Source organism: Herpailurus yagouaroundi, unplaced genomic scaffold, assembly GCF_014898765.1.
Source record: "Herpailurus yagouaroundi ecotype Mexico unplaced genomic scaffold, PumYag 141, whole genome shotgun sequence".
Lineage (NCBI taxonomy): Eukaryota > Metazoa > Chordata > Mammalia > Carnivora > Felidae > Herpailurus > Herpailurus yagouaroundi.
In genome coordinates, this window is record NW_024412396.1 from 48,832,368 (window position 1) to 48,854,194 (window position 21,827).

A 21,827-nucleotide genomic window follows, 5' to 3' on the forward strand; every position below is an offset into this window, starting at 1 on the left:
GAAAGAAAGAAAGAAAGAAAGAAAGAAAGAAAGAAAGAAAGAAAGAAAGAAAGAAAGAATCCCAGGCAGGTTCCGGGTTGTCAGTGCAGAGCCCGATGTGGGGCTCAATCTCACGACCTGTGAGATCATGGCCTGAGCTGAAACCAAGAGTCGGATGTTTAACCGACTGAGCCACCCAGGCGCCCCTAGAAAGCTGAAGTTTAGGCAGCCGTGTGGAAGGGAGAACCTTGGCTCAGGTGGAACCCAGCACCCACCTGCGGCTCCAGGAGTGATCTTGGCAGTCAGTGAGCTGTGATTCATGGTGAGGGGGGAGGGCAGGCACCACCACCCCTGCCACCCACCCTAGGTTGCCTCCCAAGTGCTCTCAACACACTCAGGCCTTCCTTTTTCTTGACACTTAAAATGCTTTGTTGCGACCGCCTGTTTGCTTGCCCATGTCTCCCGCTGAAGTGTGAGCTCCTTGAGTTCAGGGACCCTGTCTTATTGTTGCCATGTCTCTAGAGCCAAGCACAGCATGCGGAACACTAGAGGCACTCAGTCAAAATGGGATGACTAATAATAGCAAACGCTAAAATGGCACTTACGATGGGCCAGGCTTTGTTATAAAGTCCTTACCTGTATTAACTTATTTGATCCTCATAACAGCCCTTGAGGGGACTTACTGATATTGTCCCCATTTTATGGATGAGCAAACTGAGGTCCAGAGAGGGCAGGAAACAGGCCCCAGGTCTCCCAGCTGGTGGGTGGCACTGGGATTATGAATGCAGGCCGTCTGCCTCCAGAGGATAAATTCTGAACCATTCCTCTCTACTGCCTCCAAATAAATAAATGCATGAACTCATGACAAGCCTCAGGAGTTATCTAGGTCTGGAATCCTAGGGTCTGCAGGCTACAGGGAGATGTGTGCCCATCAGGAAATATATCACCCTTCTTGGGAACCTCTCTTCCCTTTTTCTGGAAACAAGGGACCAGGAGAGCGACTGGGAAAAACAAAGGCAGCGGTACCCAGATGGAGGTTGGAAGAACTACTCAGATGTTGGGTAAATGCCCCACAAGGTCTACAACCGAAGTGCCATGCAGAATCAGTAAAGGCAATGGGTAAGAACCTGCACTACCCCTCATGGCCCCTCGGCCAACACGAGGGGAAGACAGCGGGTCGGAAAGTAGAGAGAGGTAGGTCTGGAAATCGAGAGGCTAAGCTACGCTTCCCATGGGCGCTTCGCAGAGATACGTGGAGAGCGGCTGCCGGTGACCTTGCGGTTGGGCCTCTTAGGCCTGAGAAAGCCCAAGCGGCTGCTAAGGGGTCAGCCAGGATCAACCCGAACTCCAAGGAGTCTGAGCATCACAAAATGCCCACGAAGCCTGTAGAGTGGAGGTAGGTACCTCTCTTGCCTAAGGAAACCCGGGCGTTGGGGGCCAGAACCTCCCATCTCCGGGCCCCTGACCCCAGCCCTGTTTACTCACTACCGCACCTGAGCTGGCTCACACACCGGGGAAGGAAGCAGAGGGGTCCCTGGCGGCAGTCTGCCGCTGCCCCGCTGGCTCTCTCCCTTGGCTGCTGGGACTCCCCAGGAGGTCTCAACCAGGACCGACTAATTGCTGGAGACAGTTTTGGCCCTGACTCTACGACAGAGCTCAGGGAGGAGTTGGTGGAGACATATGTCTGGCCACGGAGCTGTTTACAAGCCACGCTGATCTCAGCCCACAATGACAGATGACCACAGCAGGGAGTTGTGGAGGGTGCCCGGCCACACACGCCTCTGCCAGAGAACAGACAGACGGACGCGCGCACACACACACACACACACACACACACACACACACACACACACCCTGGATGAGGCTAAGCTCGATGCACCGGGGCATGTGAGTGCATCGGTGCTGAATACTCCATTTGCAAACCTCAGGTGGGTAAGCTGGAAAGAAACTTCTGCTCCCCCAGAGCAGTGAAAGGAGTGTGGGTCCTGGGGCAGCCAGACCCACACTGAATCCCTGGCTCTATTCTGACTAGCTGTGTGACCTGGCACACATCTCTTAACCTGTTTCGGTCTTAATTTTTTCATCTGCACAGGTGGGGACAGACACTCCGTGTCATGGCTCGTGAAGGTCAACTGTACTGAAACAATCAGTGTCACTGAAGCTAGCACCGTGCCCAGCAAAGTTCCTGCAGATGCTCCCCAACACTTAGTTCCTCTCTCTTCCTTTCCTTCCCTCCCTCCCTCCCTCCCTCCCTCCCTCTATGCTCTCTCCCTCCCTCCCTTCCTCCCTTCCTTCCTTCCATAACACAGTTTCAAGGACGGCAAGCTGACTGCTGCCCCTCATTGGCTGGAGACACTTGAGCAAATGACTCAACCTCTCTGAGTTTGTTATCGGTAAAATGTGGAAGACAATTCCTTCCTTGGGGCTATTGTGAATGCTATTGTGCAAAACCCCCGAGCATGATACTTGTCACACACTGGTGATTATTATAAGTTCGTTATTCCCAATCTTCTGCTTGGTGAGGTCCTAATGGATCCCCTCAAGGATTGTGGAAATCACACCCAAAGATAGGCTCTGACTGCTTCCTTGGGGCAGCACTAGAGCCAAAGCGGGCGTCTTGGTTACCGCAAGCAATGAGGTAGAGAGGGGTCTGGTCAGACCCTTGGCTCAGACAGGCGCCACTCCAGCCAACCCCACCGCAGCCCTCCCTGGACCTCTCCAGGCCAGAGATGCCACGTGTCGGTGACACCGCTCTGGGGTAAGGAGGGCGCTAACTTGAGCTGAGGCACAACTCCCAGGAGGCCTCGAGTCCCTTGGAAGAAGCTTTCAGAACATCCCCGAGCCAAAGAGACACTGCTTTTTCTTCAGCCCAACAACTGGAATTCTGAAAAATCCCATTTCTTTAGGGCAGGAGACTGGGCGTCTCACCCGGAGTCCCAGAGAACAGGAGCCCCACCCCAGCACAGCTGTTCCCTAAGCCGGGGTCCTCTGGTTGAACAAATTCTCTAAGCCAAGTGCACACGAGGCCACACGAGAGGAAGATTACGGGCTGGTTAGAGGAAGGGGTCCCGAGTCACGGGCACACAATTTCCCCTTCTGGAAAATGAAGACAGTCACACCCAACGCCCAGAGACAGGGTCAGGATGCAGTGGAATGAGGAAGTACTTAGCACCAGGGCCTGGCACTTGCTAAGTGCTCCAAAGAATGATGGTGATGATAACGAGGTTGCTGCAGTGACTTGCCCTCTGGTGCTCTCTGCCCCAAATCCTGCCGATTGCCTGTGTCCCCTCACATACCCACCCTCTCCGGGGGTTGGCCTCACCTGAAGCAGTCCCCGCGGGCAAGGGCCCTGGTAAAACCCAGGCAAACCAAAGCTTTCTTTCTACTGAGGGTTCCAAATACATTTGCAGACATATATATTAATCCTCCATTCCCTCAAAAATAAATTTCCTTTCCCAACTCCTTCCACAAACCTGTTCTTAGCAGCCAAACTCTCTGTGGCAGAGAGCTCAGTTCTTCTGGGCACACCCCATTATATCGTTGGGTTTTGATAAACTGCTGTTTTGGGGTTTGGTTTTTGGGTTTTTGTTTTTGAGAGAGAGAGAGAGAGAGAGAGAGAGAGAGAGAGAGAGAGAGGACACAAGCTGGGGGGAGGGGCAGAGGGAAAGAGAGAAAACCCCAAGCAGGTTCCACCCTCAGCGTGGAGCCTGACATGGGGCTTGATCCCACAACCCTGGGATCATGGCCTCAACCAAAATCGACTGACGGAACCACCCTGGCACGCCCAATGAGCTGCAGTTTTTAATAAGCTGTTGCTTGTGCTTCGAATTGAGCTCTGCTCACCAGAAACATCCTCACATTGGCTTTAGCCCTCCAAGAACCACAGGGAACAATCCCACCAGCTTCCCTCCGGGACAATTCTTTTAACGCATCTCCGTGAACCCTTAGGCCTGAGCTTCAGGTAGCTGCCCTGCCTGTCTATTCTATCCCAATCTTCTTGAGGGATGTCCTTTGGGCACAAATAACTCATGAAACACAATCCTTGGCAGCCCCCTCTTGGCTGTGAACTCCTAGTCTAACATTCTGAGTGTTGCTGTCTTTGGGCAGGCCTAACTCTCCCCAGAATGATTAGGGAGATCTTGGTCAGCTGAGAATCACTCTGTGGTGTGAAGCCTTGCTCCCCTGTCCTAGCTGCATGACCTTGGACAAGTTCCTCAGCCCTCTCTGAGCTTCATTTGTCAAGTGGGGATAAAGACTCTTAGCTTGAAGGTGGTTGCAACAATTTAGTGAGGTCAGGCAGGTGAAGAGACGGGCATAGGGTAAAAGTTGAGCTATTATTGTTTTTAAGATGGAAAGATGCGGAACTCCTTGAGGGGCAGAGCAAGAGAATCAGCAGTCCCTGGAGGTACAGGGAGGCGCCCGGGTTTTGAGGTGAACTCATCCCATGCCAGGCGGATGGACGGATCATCTCACAGCAAACAGCTGGAGCTCAGAGTGCCAGCCACGCCTGCCCCAGCAAAGGGGCCTTGGGGTTGACACAGCCAATGCCAAGCCAGATGGGACAGTGGCCAACTTTCCAGTCGACCCAGATGTCTGTCTTTCTCAGACAGAAACTCAAAAATGTGGCCTCAATCAAAGTGGCTTTTGAGAGCTGTGTGCTCTTTGGACCCAGCAGGGGAACTGCAGAATCTTCGAAAAACTCCCAACGGTTAGGAAGACGTGGCTGGGGTTGGGTCCTGGAAGGTCAGCTGTATCTGCCACTCAGAGTGGAGGGAAAAGGGAGGGGATCATGGCTCCCTGAGCCGAGGTCTCCCGGAGAAAGAGGAATTTTTGCCGAAGAGAAGGGATTTGTCTGTGTCATGTAAATGAGACTTCAAGACAATTCTTTTCCTCCTCAGAAATAGCATCATTCTGCAGGAGCCTTTGACCATCCAGCATGGAACCTCAGAAGCCAAAAGGACTTAGAGGAAGCCTTGAACTCACATAGCTCCCTGGCTGTTGGCTTTATTACTCCCCTCACCCCCTGATCCTGCTAGATGAACGGGATGACAAAGCTCTTCCCCAAGGGACACAGCCTTATTTCACCAGAAGACAAGTAGAGGCTCAGAGGGGCAGAGCCCCCGGGCCTGGGAATGTTCTCGAACACCGAAGTCCTGCCTGTCTTGCCAACCATTCCCAAACCCACCCCAGCAGCGCAACTTTTCTTCCGCTGTCTCTGGCACTGTAGCCTGCTAGTCATGCCTACTTAGAGAAACATCTATCCCCCACCCACAGCCGCAGGCTCAGTCTGGCACCCTGTCAACACACACAAGGCTCCTCAGTCTTAGCCTGTCTCTATACGATGCCCAGCTGCACTTTAATGTGTTTTAAATGTTTGCGTTCCCTGGTCTTTGTTATTTCTTGCTTGGTGTGCTGGAATGCTTCACACTCTAGGGTTTGCACCCTGGCGCCCAGCTTGCTGAGATGTGCTGAACACAGTGGGGGAAGGGGGTGGGAGGCACTAACCCGGGCCAGGGAGGAGGTGAGGGCACAGACTTGGGTGTGCTGTGCTCTAGGAAATGTCGCTCACTCTCTTGGTCTCACCTGCCTCTGCAATTCCCTTGGGTTGTTTGTTAAGCTCTTTCCCATCTTATTGGTCTACTGTAATAATTCTTCAGCTCTCATCCTGGATGTCACCTCCTACAAGAAGCTTTGCCGGATTCATAAGTTTGAGGTAGGATCTTCTACGGCACAGGGAACAGATGTGCAGGTTGTGCACTGCACAAAAGCACCACATTTACGAGAATCGCTGGCATCCTAGATTTGTATTTGTGAAGACTGTTTGGAACAAATGGAAGTAGAACCTTCCTCTAATTTGTACAGAGGTGCCATAGGACCTATCAGTGGTCCCGGTTCTGCCGTCTGTGTTCCCACAGCACTTGACATGTGTCTAGTTAGTGCTACCTGTATATACCCCCCCACACCTCAGACTGTAAGCTTGGAGAAAGGAGGCCCTGCTTCTGCTAATTCTCCACTGTCTTTCCAGGGCCTGCACACTAGGGACGCTTCAGATGGGTGCTTCGTTAATGTCAATATCTGTGGACTGAATGGAATGTGGGATACGGAAGTCTCAAGGGTGGGCCTCACTAGAAGGAACAGAAATGGGTTGGGGCAGGGGGTGGAGAAGAAAAGGGGTGAAAGGATCTGTGAGCTGCAGGGGGAGATGCTGAGCAGGTCAAGGCCTTGCCCCTGCCCTCCTCCCGCCCCCCGCCCCCCAACCCTGAGCCAGTGTCCGTGTGTCCGTTCTCTTTTCCCTTTTTAGAGGCATACTTTTTAGCAATTATAACAACAGCTACTGTTTATTGACCTAATGCTAAGGACACGCATCCTCTACGCTCCAGAGCAGCCCTACTGGCGCTATCACTGTCTTCACCGTGCAGATTGGAGACGGCGCAGAGAAGAGGTCAGCCAGCAGAGCTGAGACTGGTACCTATGTGTTGCACGCTCAAGCCCGGAAGCTTAACGCTACCCTCTGCTGCTTTGCCAAAAGTTTCATCGCACTGCGAAACCACCCATACTTCGTTTTAATTTGGAAAATACGGTCACTGCCCCACAACCAAGTCTGAAGTGAGGAACAGCCCTGTCCCTCCCACCTTTAGGCTCCAGGCCAGACCCCCTACGGAGCCAACTCACCAAGTCAATTGTTGACAGGCAAAAGAAATACATGCCAGGCCTGGAACCAGGTCCAGGAGTGGGGTCTGGAGGGAGAAGACGGGCTGAGCGGGCAGAAGCCATACTGAGGCACAGGCACCTCATCACCCACCTCCCAGTTGTAAGGTAGATGTCTAAGAAAGCAGCATGAATGGGCATTTTGCTGACTCCAAAATCCTCTGTGCTTGGCCCACACAAGGCACCTGGTGAGCATTTGCTGAATAAGTGAACGAATGAACGAACAAACGAATACATGTTAGGTTTGCCCACCATCCGAAAGAGGGCAGGGAACTGGGTGTCCCATATCCCAAGGCAGAGGGCATTCTGGGACAGACACTCAACCCGGACTGGGTTGGAGACAGGAAGCGAGGAGGTGAAGACGAGTCCTGGAGGCCCCATTAAGGAAGGAATGAGGGAAATGCTGAGTCACTAAATCAAGACCACTGGGCCCCGGATACGTGGGCAGGTAGGTATGTAGAAGGGGGCCGAGGGGTAGAAGGGGGCCCAGTATGGGACAGGATCCTTAAAGTCTGAGCAAGAACAACTAGCAAGAGGGAGGAACCCCTCCCAGGCAATCAGATAGACAGGCAGTCCAGGCCGCATGTGCTGTCGGGAGCCTCAGCCACCAGCCAGAAGCACCCTCAGAGCAGATCTGGAAAGCCTGCCCAGTTTACCAGCCTGTTCTACCTGCCTGGCCTCTGAGACCCCGATGGGAGATGAAGTGAAGGCCAGGCCTTGGGAAAGCTTCACCCTAGACCCTGGCACCTAGCACTCACCTGGTCTGGGTGGGCACGGGGCACACGAGGTCACCCCCCAGAAGGCTCCCACACTGCCGCAGCAATCCTCTCGGGCAGTCAGCTCCAGCAAGGGGTTGGCACACTGGAAAAGAGGCCGTGGACACCCATCAAACCCTTCCCTGCCGTGCACAGAAATGTCCCAGGAAAACCCGAGACAGGAGCTCAACCCCAATTTCCTACTACAGGATGCCTCCACCCGAGGGAGGAGAGAAGAGAGTCAGATGATGTCCCGGCAGAAAACAAAGAGACCTGCAGTCTATTCTACCAAACCCTAAACTTGGGGGCAGGGCACACCCAGAAAAGAAAAGATCTGCTCTGTGCAGGCCTGCAACCTGCCCTCTTCTGTGCCCCCAGCCCACAGAGGGTCCCAAAAGATGGGTTTTCCTCCATCAAACTCCAAGGACTCCATGGTGGGTCACCCACCATGCAGGCCTTCCCCATGAACAGGGTCTAGGCTCAGGGACACTACATGTTGAGAGGTCAAGGAGGATCTAGGGACTCAGAGTCTCTATCCCTTGGCTACTTCCTACCGCCTCCAGTTCCCTAACCCCAGGAGGGGGTTCTGGAAACACCAAAATGCAACCCCAACAAAAACCATCCTGGGTCTGGCTTGCCCCACAGTTTTAGATGCCTAGACTCAGAAAAACTCACCTGATTTCCCATCACTGACTACGGATGCCTCCGGGGGGAGGGGGGATGAAGTGTCTCATCCTTTACCCCCAAGGCTTTAGGGTTTAACCTGCCTTTTCTAATTCCCCACCTCTGTGGCCCCAATCTCAACTGAATACCAAACTCTTTCTTGTCTGGACCTAACAGCCCTACTGTTCATGCACCGGGAGTCCTAGGCTCAGCTCCAGGAGAGGCCAGGATTTACTGGGAACAGAGGATGCCGATGCCCTTCCAGAGGGGGACTCTTTTGGGTCCTCTTCGGCAGGCCCGGCACTGACAAGTATCCTGTGGAGCCCAGGTAGTAAGGAGCCCTCTCCTCACTCGGGCAGTTTTATGCCCTGAGCTTTCCCGTACGGGGAATAGAAGACTGCACACATCCATTCTACAGGACGAAGAGGAGACAGAGAAGGAGAAGGGGCAGAATGAGGGGCAGTCGCTATTCTGGAAGCCCTCCGGGCTGAGGCAGGGGATGCATTCTCACCTGTCCGTTCACAGAGCTCAGATAACAGCGGCCCAGCAGTCCCGGAGGCCTGGGTGCTGCTGGGGGCGGGGGCTGAGGGGCCTCTCCAGACCGGGCGGGGATGCTGTTGCTGTCCCAGTGGCTGTGGCGGGGGCTGGCGGGGAGCCGGGGCGAGGGTCTGGTCTCCACGCTGTTCTCCTCCGGGGCCTCGCCCCGCACCCGTGCCACCTGGTGGACCTGCACAGAGGCCTCCGGCGGGTGGTGAATGTGCACCTTCACCAAGGAGGGGTTCACGGAGGCTGGGCACAGGGGCTGGGTCAGAGCCGGCAGACAGGGACCCGCCTTCTGAAGAGGGCCCACCACCCCTGGGCCGTGCAGGCCACTGGCTGTATGTCTCCCCCAAATTCTCCTTCCGTTTCTTCACTCTCTGCTCAAACCCCAGGACCACTCCCCAGCGAGGACAGGACGGGGCACAAACTCCTTCACTCTGCACCTTCCAATGAAGGACCTTCATTATCAACCACCAAACTACCTCTCTGGATTCTAGCTCCCCCCACAATCCTGTACAACCCCTGAATTCCAGCCCAACTGACCCTGCAGGGCCCCACCTCCACACGTTTGGTCACGGGCTGGCCCCTCTGCAGGGGAACCCCTCCCACCCTCTCTGCTTAGTCAAAGGCTCTCCATTGTTTAATGGCTTTCCTGAGCACAGTCAGGGGGCTCTCTATCTGCTGACCTCCTATAGAAGTCTGCATTTTTGGCTACCCTTTACCTGGTACCTGATAATGGAAGGCAGGGGAAATGAAATGTTTTATGATGATATTCTCTCTCCTATCCAGCCCGCCTCTATTGTTCCCTGAAGGCAGGCCCCGGCCCTTATACTCTTACACCCATAGCACCCAGTAAGGGGCAAGGGCAAAAAAAAAAAAAAAAAAAAAAAAAAAAAAAAAATATATATATATATATATATATATATATATATTGATGAATTCAGAGGAAGGGCAAAGAGAAGTTTAGCAAGTGAAACCGAGCCCCAGGAGAGGGAGGTCAAACCGAGAAGGAGGGAGGTTTGACCAGAGTCAGTTTCCCTGCCCTCCACCACAGGACCAGCACCCCCGTGTCCTTACCCAGTGCACCCTGAGTCTCGCACTCACCCAGCTGGTTGGAGAGAGGCAATGTGAAGGTGGACTGCCTCAAGGGGCCTTCCAGCAGGGCCCTGTGGCGGGAGCCCCTCTCGGGAGGCCCCTTGTCCAGATTCGGGGCCGGCAGGTGGCAGAACTTCCCAGTGGAGTTGGTGGGGCACCAGCACTCATCCCTGCCGATGCAGCGGCCTCCGTTCAGGCAGGGGATCTGGCAGAAATCTGTAACATCGACCTCAAGGTGACTGCTGGTAGAAGAACACAGCAGCACCCACCATACGGCTGGCGGGTGACCACAGGGAAGCAGGGGGAGCAGGAACCCAAATCTGGGTGGCTGGGGGAGTCCGGCACACCCTGAAATGCAGGGACTTTCCAGGAGGCCGGGAATGAAGAAGGGTAGACGATAACCAGCCCTTGCCTTTCTGAAGAGTCCTTTCACGCCTTTCCTGGACCCCACTGTACAGTGGGACCCCTCCCCCCTCCACCGAAACCTGGGGGACAGGAGGGCAGTGGCACTACGAACTCCCTTAACTTCTCTGTGGAGGAAACATGGACTCAGGAAAGTTATGTGACTTGCCTAGAGTCGCACAGCCAGGCTGTGACAGAGCGGGGTGAGGACTCGGCACTCCGTGTGACTGGGAACAACTCACAGAAGCCACAGGAGGAGAGCAGTGGGCTTCCTTCCTGCAGGAGGCCTGGGCTCCTGCCCAAGGCAAGCCTGTCGCTCTGGCCACCCTGTCCCCTCCCAGGGCCTGGGAGCCATCTCAGGGGGAAGGGACTCACAGATTCGGAAGCCAGACTTGGGGTCATGCCCGTGGCCACCCTGGCTATACAGGGTGGTGGTGTCGCCGCGTTCACAGCTGTTGGAGCAGTGCCCACGGGCACAAGTCTGCTTGCAGATGGTGGGAGTGAAGACGATCTTGATCTTCTTGATTTTCTCAGTGAGGTTCAGCCCTGCAGAGAGAGGGCTTGGGTCCAGGGGGCAGGGCTGAGAGGCACAGCTGTGACCTCCAGAGGCTGCTTAGAGAGGCCCACGGGGTCAAGGGTGACTCCATCCCAAGGGCATTTGCTAAGTACCTACTGGAAGCAAGATCCCGTAGTGGGGGCAGGGTAATACCTTTGAGAAGCTCACAGTCCAACAGCTATTGGGGGACGCCAAAGTGCCAACCATTCATCTCATGCTTTAGGCAAATTAGCTCTTATCCCTCTTGGCTGAGTATTATTTTAGGTTGATCCGCTAGAAATTGCCATTTCTGTAGGTTAAGATAACTGAACATTGGCACTGTTCCTAATCTAACGTTTCTCTTTTACAGATACGGAAACTGAGGCCCAGGGAAGGTTGGGTTGCCCCAAATCACACACCTAGCAAGTGCTGCAGCTGGGCTTTGAGCCGGCAGGCAGAGAGAAACGACCGAGCTCAGACTTGCCAGAGCAGAGTCAGTGCGGGGAGCTAATGCCCTCCCAGCTGGAGTGTGCAGGTGGAAGGGGAGGCAGGGTGACCAGTTGGGAGGTCACTTTGGCCGCCCCAGCTGGTTCTGTAACACAGGTGGTGGCAGTGTAAATACAGAGGAGAGGTGTTCAATCTGCCTGGGGAGCCTAGGGAGGGAAGCCAGAGGGAGAGGGGTAGAGGAGGGAGGTTTAAAAAGTCTACATAGACCGTGTGTTCAAGAAGCTAGCCCGTGAGAGGAGAGATAGAGAGGAAGCCCAAGGGAAGTCGGGGGGGGGGGGGGGCGGTGTGTGCCCGTGCAAGGGTGTGAGCATGGAGAGCTGACCAAGTATATTTGCTGATGGGAAGCGGCTGGGAGAGGAGACAGCGTGAAGAGGGAGGAGAGAGGTGCAGGGGGGAGGGCAAGGGATGGTCTAGTGTTCTAGAGGAATCAAGAAGGTGGACGCCCCCCTTTCCAAGATGGCAAGAAAGGTGGTCACGGACTAAAAAGAAGAACGAATACGGACAGGGATAAACCTCAAAAACATTACACAAAGTCACAAAGGGCTACATATCGGACAGGCTCGGTTTACGGCATGTCCAAGATAAGCAAATCTGTAGAGATAAAGTAGACTAGTGGGGCCCGGAGCTTGGGAAAGAGGCTTAATGGGCATGCGGCTTCCTTTTGGAGTGACGACAGTGTTCTGGAATTGGATAGTGGTGGTGGTTGTGCAAAATTATGAATCCACTAAAACTCACTGATGCGTCCACTTTAAAATGGTTAATTTTATATGAATTTCACCTCAACTTTTAAAATGGGAAAAAAAAAAAAAGAAAAGAGGTCAGCTCAGGCACAGGTGTAGGTAAGGGCATCGTGTGCATGGTCACATGGTGAGGCAGGTGGGCAGGAAGGTGAGGAGCTCTCCCAGGGGTGGCAGGGTGCCCATGTGCTGATGGGATGGCGCTTGGGGAAGTGGGGGCAGCTTGGAGTAGCTGCTCTGAGGGATGAGAGAGAGACAGAAAAAGAGAGAGACAGAGAGAGAGAGAGAGAGAGAGACAGAGAGAGAGAGAGAGAGAGAGAGAGAGAAGGCACCTGGGGAAGGACTGTTGGGCAATGACCAGAATATGCAGAGGCATGAACCTGCAGGGATGGTCAGGTGTCTCCTCTAGAAAGCAGAGGCCCGGCTGTGGGTGCTAAGAAAGCAACTGGCCAGGTTGGTCCAGGAGGGTTGTGCTTTGCAGGAAGGATGAGATGGAAGGAACAGGGTCAGGGAGGTGAGGTTCATGGCTGGATATGAAGGAAGCAAAGGCAGGACGTGTGACAGGGGCAAAGTCTCCGATCAGCTGGTTTGGGACCCTTGGAGCCCGGCAACAAAGCAGGCATCTGACGACTGTTGGTTGATTGGCTGAGAGGATGAGTGACAAGCTGAAACTCAGCCCCTCTGTGAGAGTGGAGGGGAAGGTCAGCAATTTAGATGCTCTGCTCTTCCAGGACCTTGAGACGGGGCATCCTTACCCCAGGGGGATGACGGGTGGTCCAGATACGCCGCCTGCTGGGTGCCATCCCTCCGCTCAAGGCCTGGCCCTGCGGGCAGGGCATTGGAGGTGAGCTGACCGCTGGCTGCGGTGGTTGGGTAAAGCCGGGCCGTCCGGGACAACCCCACGTGCTGCTGGGAGGGCTGCGTCTGGCTGAGCCCACTCAGGGTCCTGTGGAGATAATCATGGTACAGGGGTTTACCACCTAGAAGCAGCATCCCTGTGCTCTCTGTCCCCACTCGGGCCACCCACCCTGCTGCCTCTGCACTAGAAGAGTGCTCTCTGTTTGGCTGCCTTCTCCCCATCCATGTGCAGTGACTCAGGGATATGGAGGTGCCCTGAGGTAGGGGGAGTGAGGTAAGGTCCGCCAGTTTGTTCCATGGGAGTGCCTATCCCTACGAGGGATAGCTAGGCTTTTGCTGGGCTGTTCTGGGTGAGTCAGAGCCTCTCTGAGCCTCAGGGCCCTCGACTACAAAACGAAGGTGTTAGACTGGTCTCCTGTGGCTCTGACATTCTGAGAGTCTTTGAGACTCTTAGCAGTCAAGCTCTGCCCCCCAACTGAGTCCTGTGCCTACCCCCTGCCACTTCATAATTCAACCCTTAACACAAATTACCTGTGGACTACGTGCCCAGCAAATGCTGATTCATAGATTGATTTGGGAGGCAGAGCCTAGAATATCCCTCTCATTTATTTTCATTGTGCAAATAATACAACAATATTCCAGGAGAAAAAAAATCGAATTCATCATCCCCCTGCCCCCACCCCTCAAATACTTTGCACATTCCCTTTCTTTCTAATATTTTTATTTCTTTTTGAGAGAGAGAGAGAGAGAGAGAGAGAGAGAGAGAGAGAGAGAGAGAGAGAGAATCCCATGCTGGCTCCACACTGTCAGCATGGGGCCCGAAGTGGGGTTCATGCTCACCCGATGTGGGACTCGAAATCACAAACTGTGGGATCATGACCTGAGCCAAAGTCAGTTGCTTAACCTACCGAGCCACCCAGGTGCCCTGACTGTTTTTAATGTTTAACTGTGGACATACGTACTCATGTGGCTTTTTTCCATCTGTTAAAATATCCCTTTAGTATAGGGGGACTCGCTATACTATACTATTTTATTCTGTATATTTGAAAAATATGTATAACAGACATTTAAAAAGGACTATTATTTTAGGATTAATTCTGTGGACTAGAATGACCCTCTCAAAGGTTCTAAACATGTCTGGCTCTAGGTGCACACTGGTGCCTTGCTTTCAGAGAAGGTTCTATCAAAGGTAGTAACGTACCACTCAGAGGGCACCCTCGACATCCTAATGTATTATTAATTTCTCATGCTTGGCTAATTAAGGATAAAATGGTACTTCATTGTTGCTTTTCTCTCCTTTATTACTTCTGAGTTCACATGTTCTTCATGGATCTATTTACTGCCTTGAAAACTTTCCGCTCCTGTCCTTTGACATCTTAACCGTTTGAGTTGTTTGTCTCACAAATGTGAACGTGTTACTCATATGTTTATTACCAGGCCATTCTACAAAGCAGCCTCCATTGTAAATATTCCATCACTTCACAGTGTATATGAACCTGTATATGATGGTGTCTGGACCGTGGCGAGTGGGATCACACTGGGGCCATTGAAGCTGAGGGAGCAATTCCTTCTCCAAGACTATACAACAGGTAAATTGGGATTGGGCCCCAGGATTCCAACCTAGAGCATCCTGACTCCTGTGCCACCCAATAGACCAGCCCAGACCACGATGGAAGCTCAGCCTAGAAGCATCTGCTCAGGCCTGGAGGGTGCTCCTTCCCCCAGTAGGTCCCAACCCTACTTGGGATTCCTTGCCCAAGGTCCTGGGACCCTCTCCCTCTGCTGCCCCTACTCCAGTTTTGTTGACCCTGGGTGCTTAGGCCATGAGCAAACTTCCTCTTATCCTTCCCTGGCAGAAGCCAAATCAGGAGAGTTGCCAGAGGCCAGCACCCCAGTGCTTCCCCAGGAAATGTTTGACCCTTCCCCAGGCCCCTTTGCTCAAAGCTTGGCCCCCTTAGGCTTTAATGCAGCTCTTCCTTCCAGGGCCACCAGCAACAAATCCTTACTCTGACGGGCATGAACCATGCCTCACCCTGCTTCCCGGATTTGGGGTCTGGAGTGGGAGAGAGGTCCTGTTAGCCACTTGAGAAGTTCTGGGAGATGTAATGGGCCAGAATGGGGAGCCCAAGCCTCAGGCACCTGCTCCTCACTACTAGGAGAAGAGTAACACAACCAGCTGCAGCAGAAAACACAATCCTTTCAATAGCTTCCCAGAGCGTGCCTGAGAGAGAGAGAACGAGCAGGTGGGTTGGTGGGAGTCTCCCCCTGGTGGCACCAGGCTGGTGCCACGGCTCAGCTTAGTGCCATCATCACAAAGCACCTTAGAAAGATGAAGGGAGTAGCTCCTGTTCTGCCCAGCTCTTCACTGTTTTGAACTTGACCAACAAAGAGATCCCCAATCTGGTCAAGGTGGAAACTCAAAGGATGCTTTCTTGGTGGTTTGTTGTCATTGTTGTCGCTGCTGTCACTTGTTTCTCTAATGGAACTCAGTGCTAATGGCCCCAAGATTCCTGAGTCCAAATCCTAAGGCTAGAGGTTAATGTTGCAGAGAAGAAAAAACCACCGCCCGCAAAGAAAGTCATGCATTCCCTAGTTGTAGATAGGACCTGGCTGTACTGAGGAGAGAGAACAGGATTAGGCCAGGCAGATGTCAGTTCTTCCTCTTCTAGAAGAATGGTCTTGAGCAAGTCACTTAGCTCCTCTGAGCCTCAAATTCCTCATTAGCAAAATAGGAATAGTGATACCACCTCAAGGGGCTGCAGTGAGGACTAAGAGAAACCGTGAGGCCATGGGATTGCTTTGCAAAAATAAACAAATGGTCACAAGTTGAAAAATATGACCAAAATTTAAAATCACATGAACAACAACAAAAGTGCTAGATACGCTTTATTTATTTATCTATTTATTTATTTTTATATTTTTAAACATTTTTATTTATTCTTGAGAGACAGAACATGAGCAGGGGAGGGGCAGAGAGAGGGAGACACAGACTCTGAAGCAGGCTCCAGGCTCTGAGCTGTCAGCACAGACGCGGGGCTCGAACTCATGAACTGCGAGATCATGACTTGAACTGAAGTCGGCCACTTAACCAACTGAGCCACCCAGGCGCCCCAATGCTAGATACACTTTAGACAAGCCCCTGAAAGTTCTTATTTATCTAAGGAGAATAAAAGACTTCCCCAAATGCTTTGTTTTACTACCACACATCCTTATATGTCAAGGGCCAAGTGCCCAATCTCGTGTTCACACAAATTTTAACGACCAGAGTCTCCTGAACCCAATCCATCGTCATCTACTGCTGTGATGGGGATGTGAGGGTAAATGACAGAAATGAAAAGTTCTGCCCAGTCTGAGAGGCTCCCAGAATAAAGGAGGAAGCCCCTGGTTCTTTGATAGTTTCTATCTCCTCCACCGAAAGTACCCCTATAAGGAAATTGCCATCTCCCTTCATAAGCCCCAGCTCAGTCCTTGGAGGGGGGCACTGAGGTCCACCATGTGAACAGGGGTACAGGTCCCTTGGTCTCTGGCTGGTCACTTGTGCCATCAGCACTTCGAAGACCACAGGCATCTAGGGTGGGGTGCAGACCGTGAGCTGCGGAGTCTGTAAGCCCAGTAGTCTGGCTTTGTGTTAATCTTTGTACTCATCTCTTTTAAGTGAACCACAGCCGTCAGCAAAAGCTTGTTCGTATGCCCCAGGTTATGGGACATCAAGAAAAGGCTGTGGCATCATGTTCTGCCCAGAGTGGTCTAAAGAAGCAATGCCCCCTTAAGGACAAGCGTGGTGGTGACAGAGGCAAGCTAGAGGTTCACTGAGAAGGTGACTTTCTTGGACCACAGCCCTTTGGGAGAGGTCGTGTCCACTCAGCTTTGGAAGAGCTGCTTCGATTTCATCAAAGGATAGCGGTTCTCGAACTCTCCTGGCACACGAATAGAAGTTGCTATCTCTCTGGGATTGTTCCAGGGAAGTCCTGGCAAAGCAGCCACAATGAACCAAAACAGCTGTCTCTAGACTTTAGGATCTTGTGGATCAGTAAAGTTTTGAAACAAATGTAGAGGAAAAACATAAAGTTGCCAATTTTTTATTTAGGTAAGTAAGAAATTCTCTCTCTCTCTCTCTCTCTCTCTCTCTCTCTCTCTCTCTCTCACACACACACACACACACACACACACACACACACACACACACTCACACACACACACACCCCTACCAATTACTACCGCCATAATTCCATGAAATAAAAGACATTTCAATGTCAAAAGAAACACTTGACTAAAGCTTAACTTGACAGAAACCTTACCATATTGACTTTATTTTCGTTTCTCCATGGACCAATAAAAAATTCATGACAGGCTAGCACCAAGCCAAGGGGAAGCCACTGGGCAACATGAGCGCCCAAGGTCTGCTCTAGTCTGAGGACATTTGGGCTCTTTCAACCCATTTGGGGGAGAAGACTTCCTGTCCTTGCCGGCTGGGATCTTCAGACCCAAGCGAAAACTGCCTGGACAGTGCATCCCGTGATGCCACTCAGTTAACTGTGGTGTGCCCATATCCTGCCATCCTTAAAAGATATTTTACACTGAGATTTTCAAGAGCAATGGGGAGACAACTGGATGAGGGCCTCCATACCTTCCACCCCATCCAAGTGCACCCCAGCCAGAACGCAAAGTACTAGGATATATACAACTCGGCAAAGGACCAAACATTGTAGGACCTCCACTCCATCTAATTTAGAAGTTGGGGTTCCAAATACCATTTTGACTGAAAAGCCTTCTGCTGCTAAAAGAAAGTTTAAAAACATCACTAGAAGGTGCACAGAGTAGTTAGAGCTATCACATTGAGCACTGAGCCAGGTGCTTTAAATGCATCATCTCATCCACGTTATTTTATTGAATGCGGGTAAGTTGCAGAATAATATGGATAGTATGCTTCCAGGTTTGTGTCTTCAGAAAAACTTCTCTCTCCCCCTATAGATATTGAATCAGGGACAGGAAAGATCTGGAAGGGTGTGTAAACAGAGGCTGCCCCTGTTTCTATAGTTTTGGAACTTTTTTCAGTAAAAAATTTGAAACTTTTTTCAGTAAAAAATTTGAAATTTTTTACAGTAAACATGCACCATTTGGGAATAAAAATAAATATTTCCCACAGCAGCTCCATTTCATAGGTAAAGAAACTGAGGTTCAGGAAAAGCAAGGGAAATGTGTGCAAAAAACTAGGATCCAAGGTGGACTGTAGTGGCTAAAGAGGTACAGGAATTCAGATTTAAGAAAGACCATGACGGGGCGCCTGGGTGCCTCAGTCGGTTAAGCGTCCGACTTCGGCTCAGGTCATGAGCTCGTGGTTTGTGAGTTCGAGCCCCGCGTCGGGCTCTGTGCTGACAGCTTGGAGCCTGGAGCCTGCTTCGAATTCTGGTGTCTCCCTCTCTCTCTGCCCCTCCCCTGCTCATACTCTGTCTCTCAAAAATAAATACCTGTTTAAAAAAAATAAAAAAAAAAAAAAAGAAGGAAAGACCATGACATTTGAGCTGGGGCTTAAGAGATGGGTAGGATTTTCACTGTCCAATAGGAGGAGGAAGACATTCCAGATAAGAAAAATAACAAGAAAATCCATGGAGGGGGGGAAGCATGGGCCATATTTAGGGGGAAATAATGAGCATGGTTGGATTAAGCATAGAATGGAGGGAAGGGACGGGAAGGAAATAATATCCAGTCAGTGCCTACAGGGTAGCAGGCATCATTCCAGGTGTTTTACATAATGTATCACTTACTTGTCCAAACAGCCCTATGATAAAAACATCTGTGTCGCCAAAACCCTTAAAGTAAAAAGACAAATGGCAAAACGGAAAAATATGTACAACTCCTATCACAAAGGACCCATCTCCATAATATATAGAGAGCGCCTGGAGATGGACAAGACAGACCAATAGCCCTAAAAGAAAAATCAGCAAAGGAATAGGAATAGTTCACAGGAAAAAAAATACAAATGTTTGCTAAACACATGACAGTACGCTCATTCTAAGAGATGTGCAAATGAAAATGACTCTGAGGTAGTATTTTTAATCCATTAGATCAGCAAAAAAGCAAAAGTTTAATAATAGACTAATGTGGCGGGATTGTGCCGAAACCGGCACTCTCAAATGTTGCTGGTGGGAATGTAAATCGATACAGCGAAATTGCCCTCATGGAAAGCGATGTGGCAAGTCTATCCACACTGCAATGCACCTGTGCTTTGCTCCTGCCTCTCCACCTCCAAGACGATGCTGCAGATTAAACCTGCCATGGAAGGTGCTGCTGCCACCCTTCCCAGGTCCCCTTTGCAGCTGGTGCACCTTCTACTGGCTCCTTCCTTGCCCTGGGTGGATGCAACCACCTGACAAGCCCCTCCCACAACCAATGGGAAGTTCAAAACCCCTGCCCCTTGCCTCAAGGTGGGATAGCTCTGCAAGCTTCACCCTCCATCAGGCGTTGTGCTCCCTTTCTCTGGGACCAGTCCTTGCTTGGCTCTTTCCACCTTCCCGTTCTGCTTCCCTCCCTCCCTTGGCAATCCCCCAATAAATCACACACACCCGAATCCATGTCCCAGCTCCACCTCCAGAGGAATGTGACCTAAGACACTTGTTAATGTCCAAAGTGATGGATGAACAAGATTATTCATAGCAGCACTATTTTGTAATAGCAAAATATTTGCAAAGAATAGAAACAACTTAAGTGTCCTTCAGTAGGAGATTGGTTAAACAAACTAAGATACATCCATGAGATGAAGTCATATGCCTTCGAAACAGAAAGCAGCAGCTCCTTTACATCGATAGGGAAAAGCTCTCTAAGACATAATGAAAAGTGAAAAAGGGACGCCTGGATGGCTCAGTCGGTTAAGCTTCCCACTCTTGGTTTTAGCTCAGGTCATGATCTCACGGTTCATAAGTTCAAGCCCTGCATTGGGTTCCACACTGAATTGTGGAGCCTGCTTGGGATTCTGTCTCTCCCTCTCTCTCTGTCCTTCCCCTGCTAACTCTCTCTGTCTCTCTCAAAGTAAATAAATAAACTTCAAAAAAAAATTTTTTTAAGCAAAAAAAACAGCCATAATGTGGCCCACTGATTGTTTTTGTATGGACAGTGACATAATATTTTTTAATATATTTAAATGGTTGGAAAAGGTCAAGAAGAAGAATGTATTTCACGACATGAGAAAGTGATGTGAAATTCAAGTTTAGGTTTCCATAAATAAAGTTTAGTTGGCACACGGCCACACTCATTGTCTGTGACTGCGTTTGCCCTACAATGGCAGAGCTGAGTACTTGCAGAAACTTTATGTCATACAAAGCCTGAAATATTTACTATCTGGCCTTTTATGGAAAAGCTTGCTGGCTCCTGGTGTGGGGTATGTAAATTTTTGTGTAAAAGTAGAGAAAATAAGTATACGTGCTGCATTTATTTGCATATTTATAAAGCAACCTTGGAAGGCTACCTTGGAAATTAATCACAGTGGTTACCTATGTATGTGGGGTGGGAGGCAGCAGGAGGGGGGTGGGTGGGGCATAAACTGTGCCACAACTTAATGAATGCTCGCTCTGTGCCAGGCTCCATGCCAATAATGCGCAGTGCACATATTATCTCATGTAGGCCCCTCAGTACCTCTGAGAATTACCCATTATCCCTTTTTTTTTTAATTTTTTTTTTCAACGTTTATTTATTTTTGGGACAGAGAGAGACAGAGCATGAACGGGGGAGGGGCAGAGAGAGAGGGAGACACAGAATCGGAAACAGGCTCCAGGCTCTGAGCCATCAGCCCAGAGCCCGACGCGGGGCTCGAACTCACGGACCGCGAGATCGTGACCTGGCTGAAGTCGGACGCTTAACCGACTGCGCCACCCAGGCGCCCCCCCCCCCCATTATCCCATTTTACAGTCAAGGAAACAGAGTAGCAAGTTTCTTTCCCTTCCTGAAGGTTACAGAACTCCTAAGGGCAGAAGCCAGGTTACCGAACCAGGTAAGTTCATCCTAGAACTACCCCTCCGTTTGTTATTTCTGTATCACCATTTTACAGATGAGGACAGAGATTTTGCAGGGTTAAAGAAAGATAGGTGCCAGTTCATATGATGGACAGCATGAAATACCAGAGAGGTGTCTGGGCTCAACTGAGTGGGTGAGGAGGTCCTTGGAGAAGCCCACCTTCTTTCACTCCTTCAAGAAGCACTTACTGCATGCCTGCCACATGCCAGGCACTGAGGTCAAGGATGGCAAAGACCCTCAGACCCTATCTGCTCCCATGGAGCCTGGGCAAAGGGTCCAGCACCCCAGCAAAGGTGTGAGGGCACAGGGGAGCCGCATATTAGCCTTGAGATGTTCGTGGTCTTCACGCAGGTCTAGGACATGATGAGACGGGCCTTTTCAAATGATTATTACTCTGGTAAAAGATTACCCAGTGTAGATGGACCAGAGAGGGGAGGGCTGGAGGCCAGCTGGAAGGTTTTGGCTGTGCTCTAGACTAGCAGGGACCAAGGCCGGGACCAAGAAGAAAGGCTGGATTCAAGGGCTTTTTTTTTTTTTTTTTTTTAATTTTTTTTTTCAACGTTTATTTTATTTTTGGGACAGAGAGAGACAGAGCATGAATGGGGGAGGGGCAGAGAGAGAGAGAGACACAGAATCGGAAACAGGCTCCAGGCTCCGAGCCATCAGCCCAGAGCCCGACGCGGGGCTTGAACTCACGGACCGCGAGATCGTGACCTGGCTGAAGTCGGACGCTTAACCGACTGCGCCACCCAGGCGCCCCTCAAGGGCTTTTTAAGACACAGAGACTTCCCGACCAATGGGTGGAGGGAGCTCCACAGACCAAGATCGCAACCGGGAGATCCAAGAAGTGGCTCAGTTCAGGCAGGACGAGTGTCGGGTGGCTCAGGATGGATCTCCACGGGGAAGCCCTCAGGACGCAGCAGTCAGGAGAGAGACAGGATACAGTCGGGAGAGGGGAGACTCGTAAGGGTAGACAGAGGTGGTGGATACAGAGTTAAGGGGGAGGGCTGACACCACTCAGGGGGAGCGCGTCGAACAAAC

At 51.3% G+C, this 21,827-nt stretch overlaps 1 protein-coding gene across 4 annotated transcripts in view; it reads right to left on the minus strand.

Moving 5' to 3' along the window:
• Positions 1-21,827, minus strand: part of LTBP2 (latent transforming growth factor beta binding protein 2) — a 105,521-nt gene that overhangs the window by 42,289 nt on the left and 41,405 nt on the right. For all 4 annotated transcript variants that reach the window (XM_040477709.1, XM_040477708.1, XM_040477707.1 and 1 more), the window contains exons 4-8: positions 12,677-12,867; positions 10,518-10,688; positions 9,750-9,956; positions 8,617-8,894; positions 7,446-7,548 (exon numbers count right to left, since the gene is read on the minus strand). In XM_040477709.1, the coding sequence (XP_040333643.1) occupies positions 7,446-7,548; positions 8,617-8,894; positions 9,750-9,956; positions 10,518-10,688; positions 12,677-12,867 (950 nt within the window). The remainder of the gene's footprint in view (positions 1-7,445; positions 7,549-8,616; positions 8,895-9,749; positions 9,957-10,517; positions 10,689-12,676; positions 12,868-21,827) is intronic.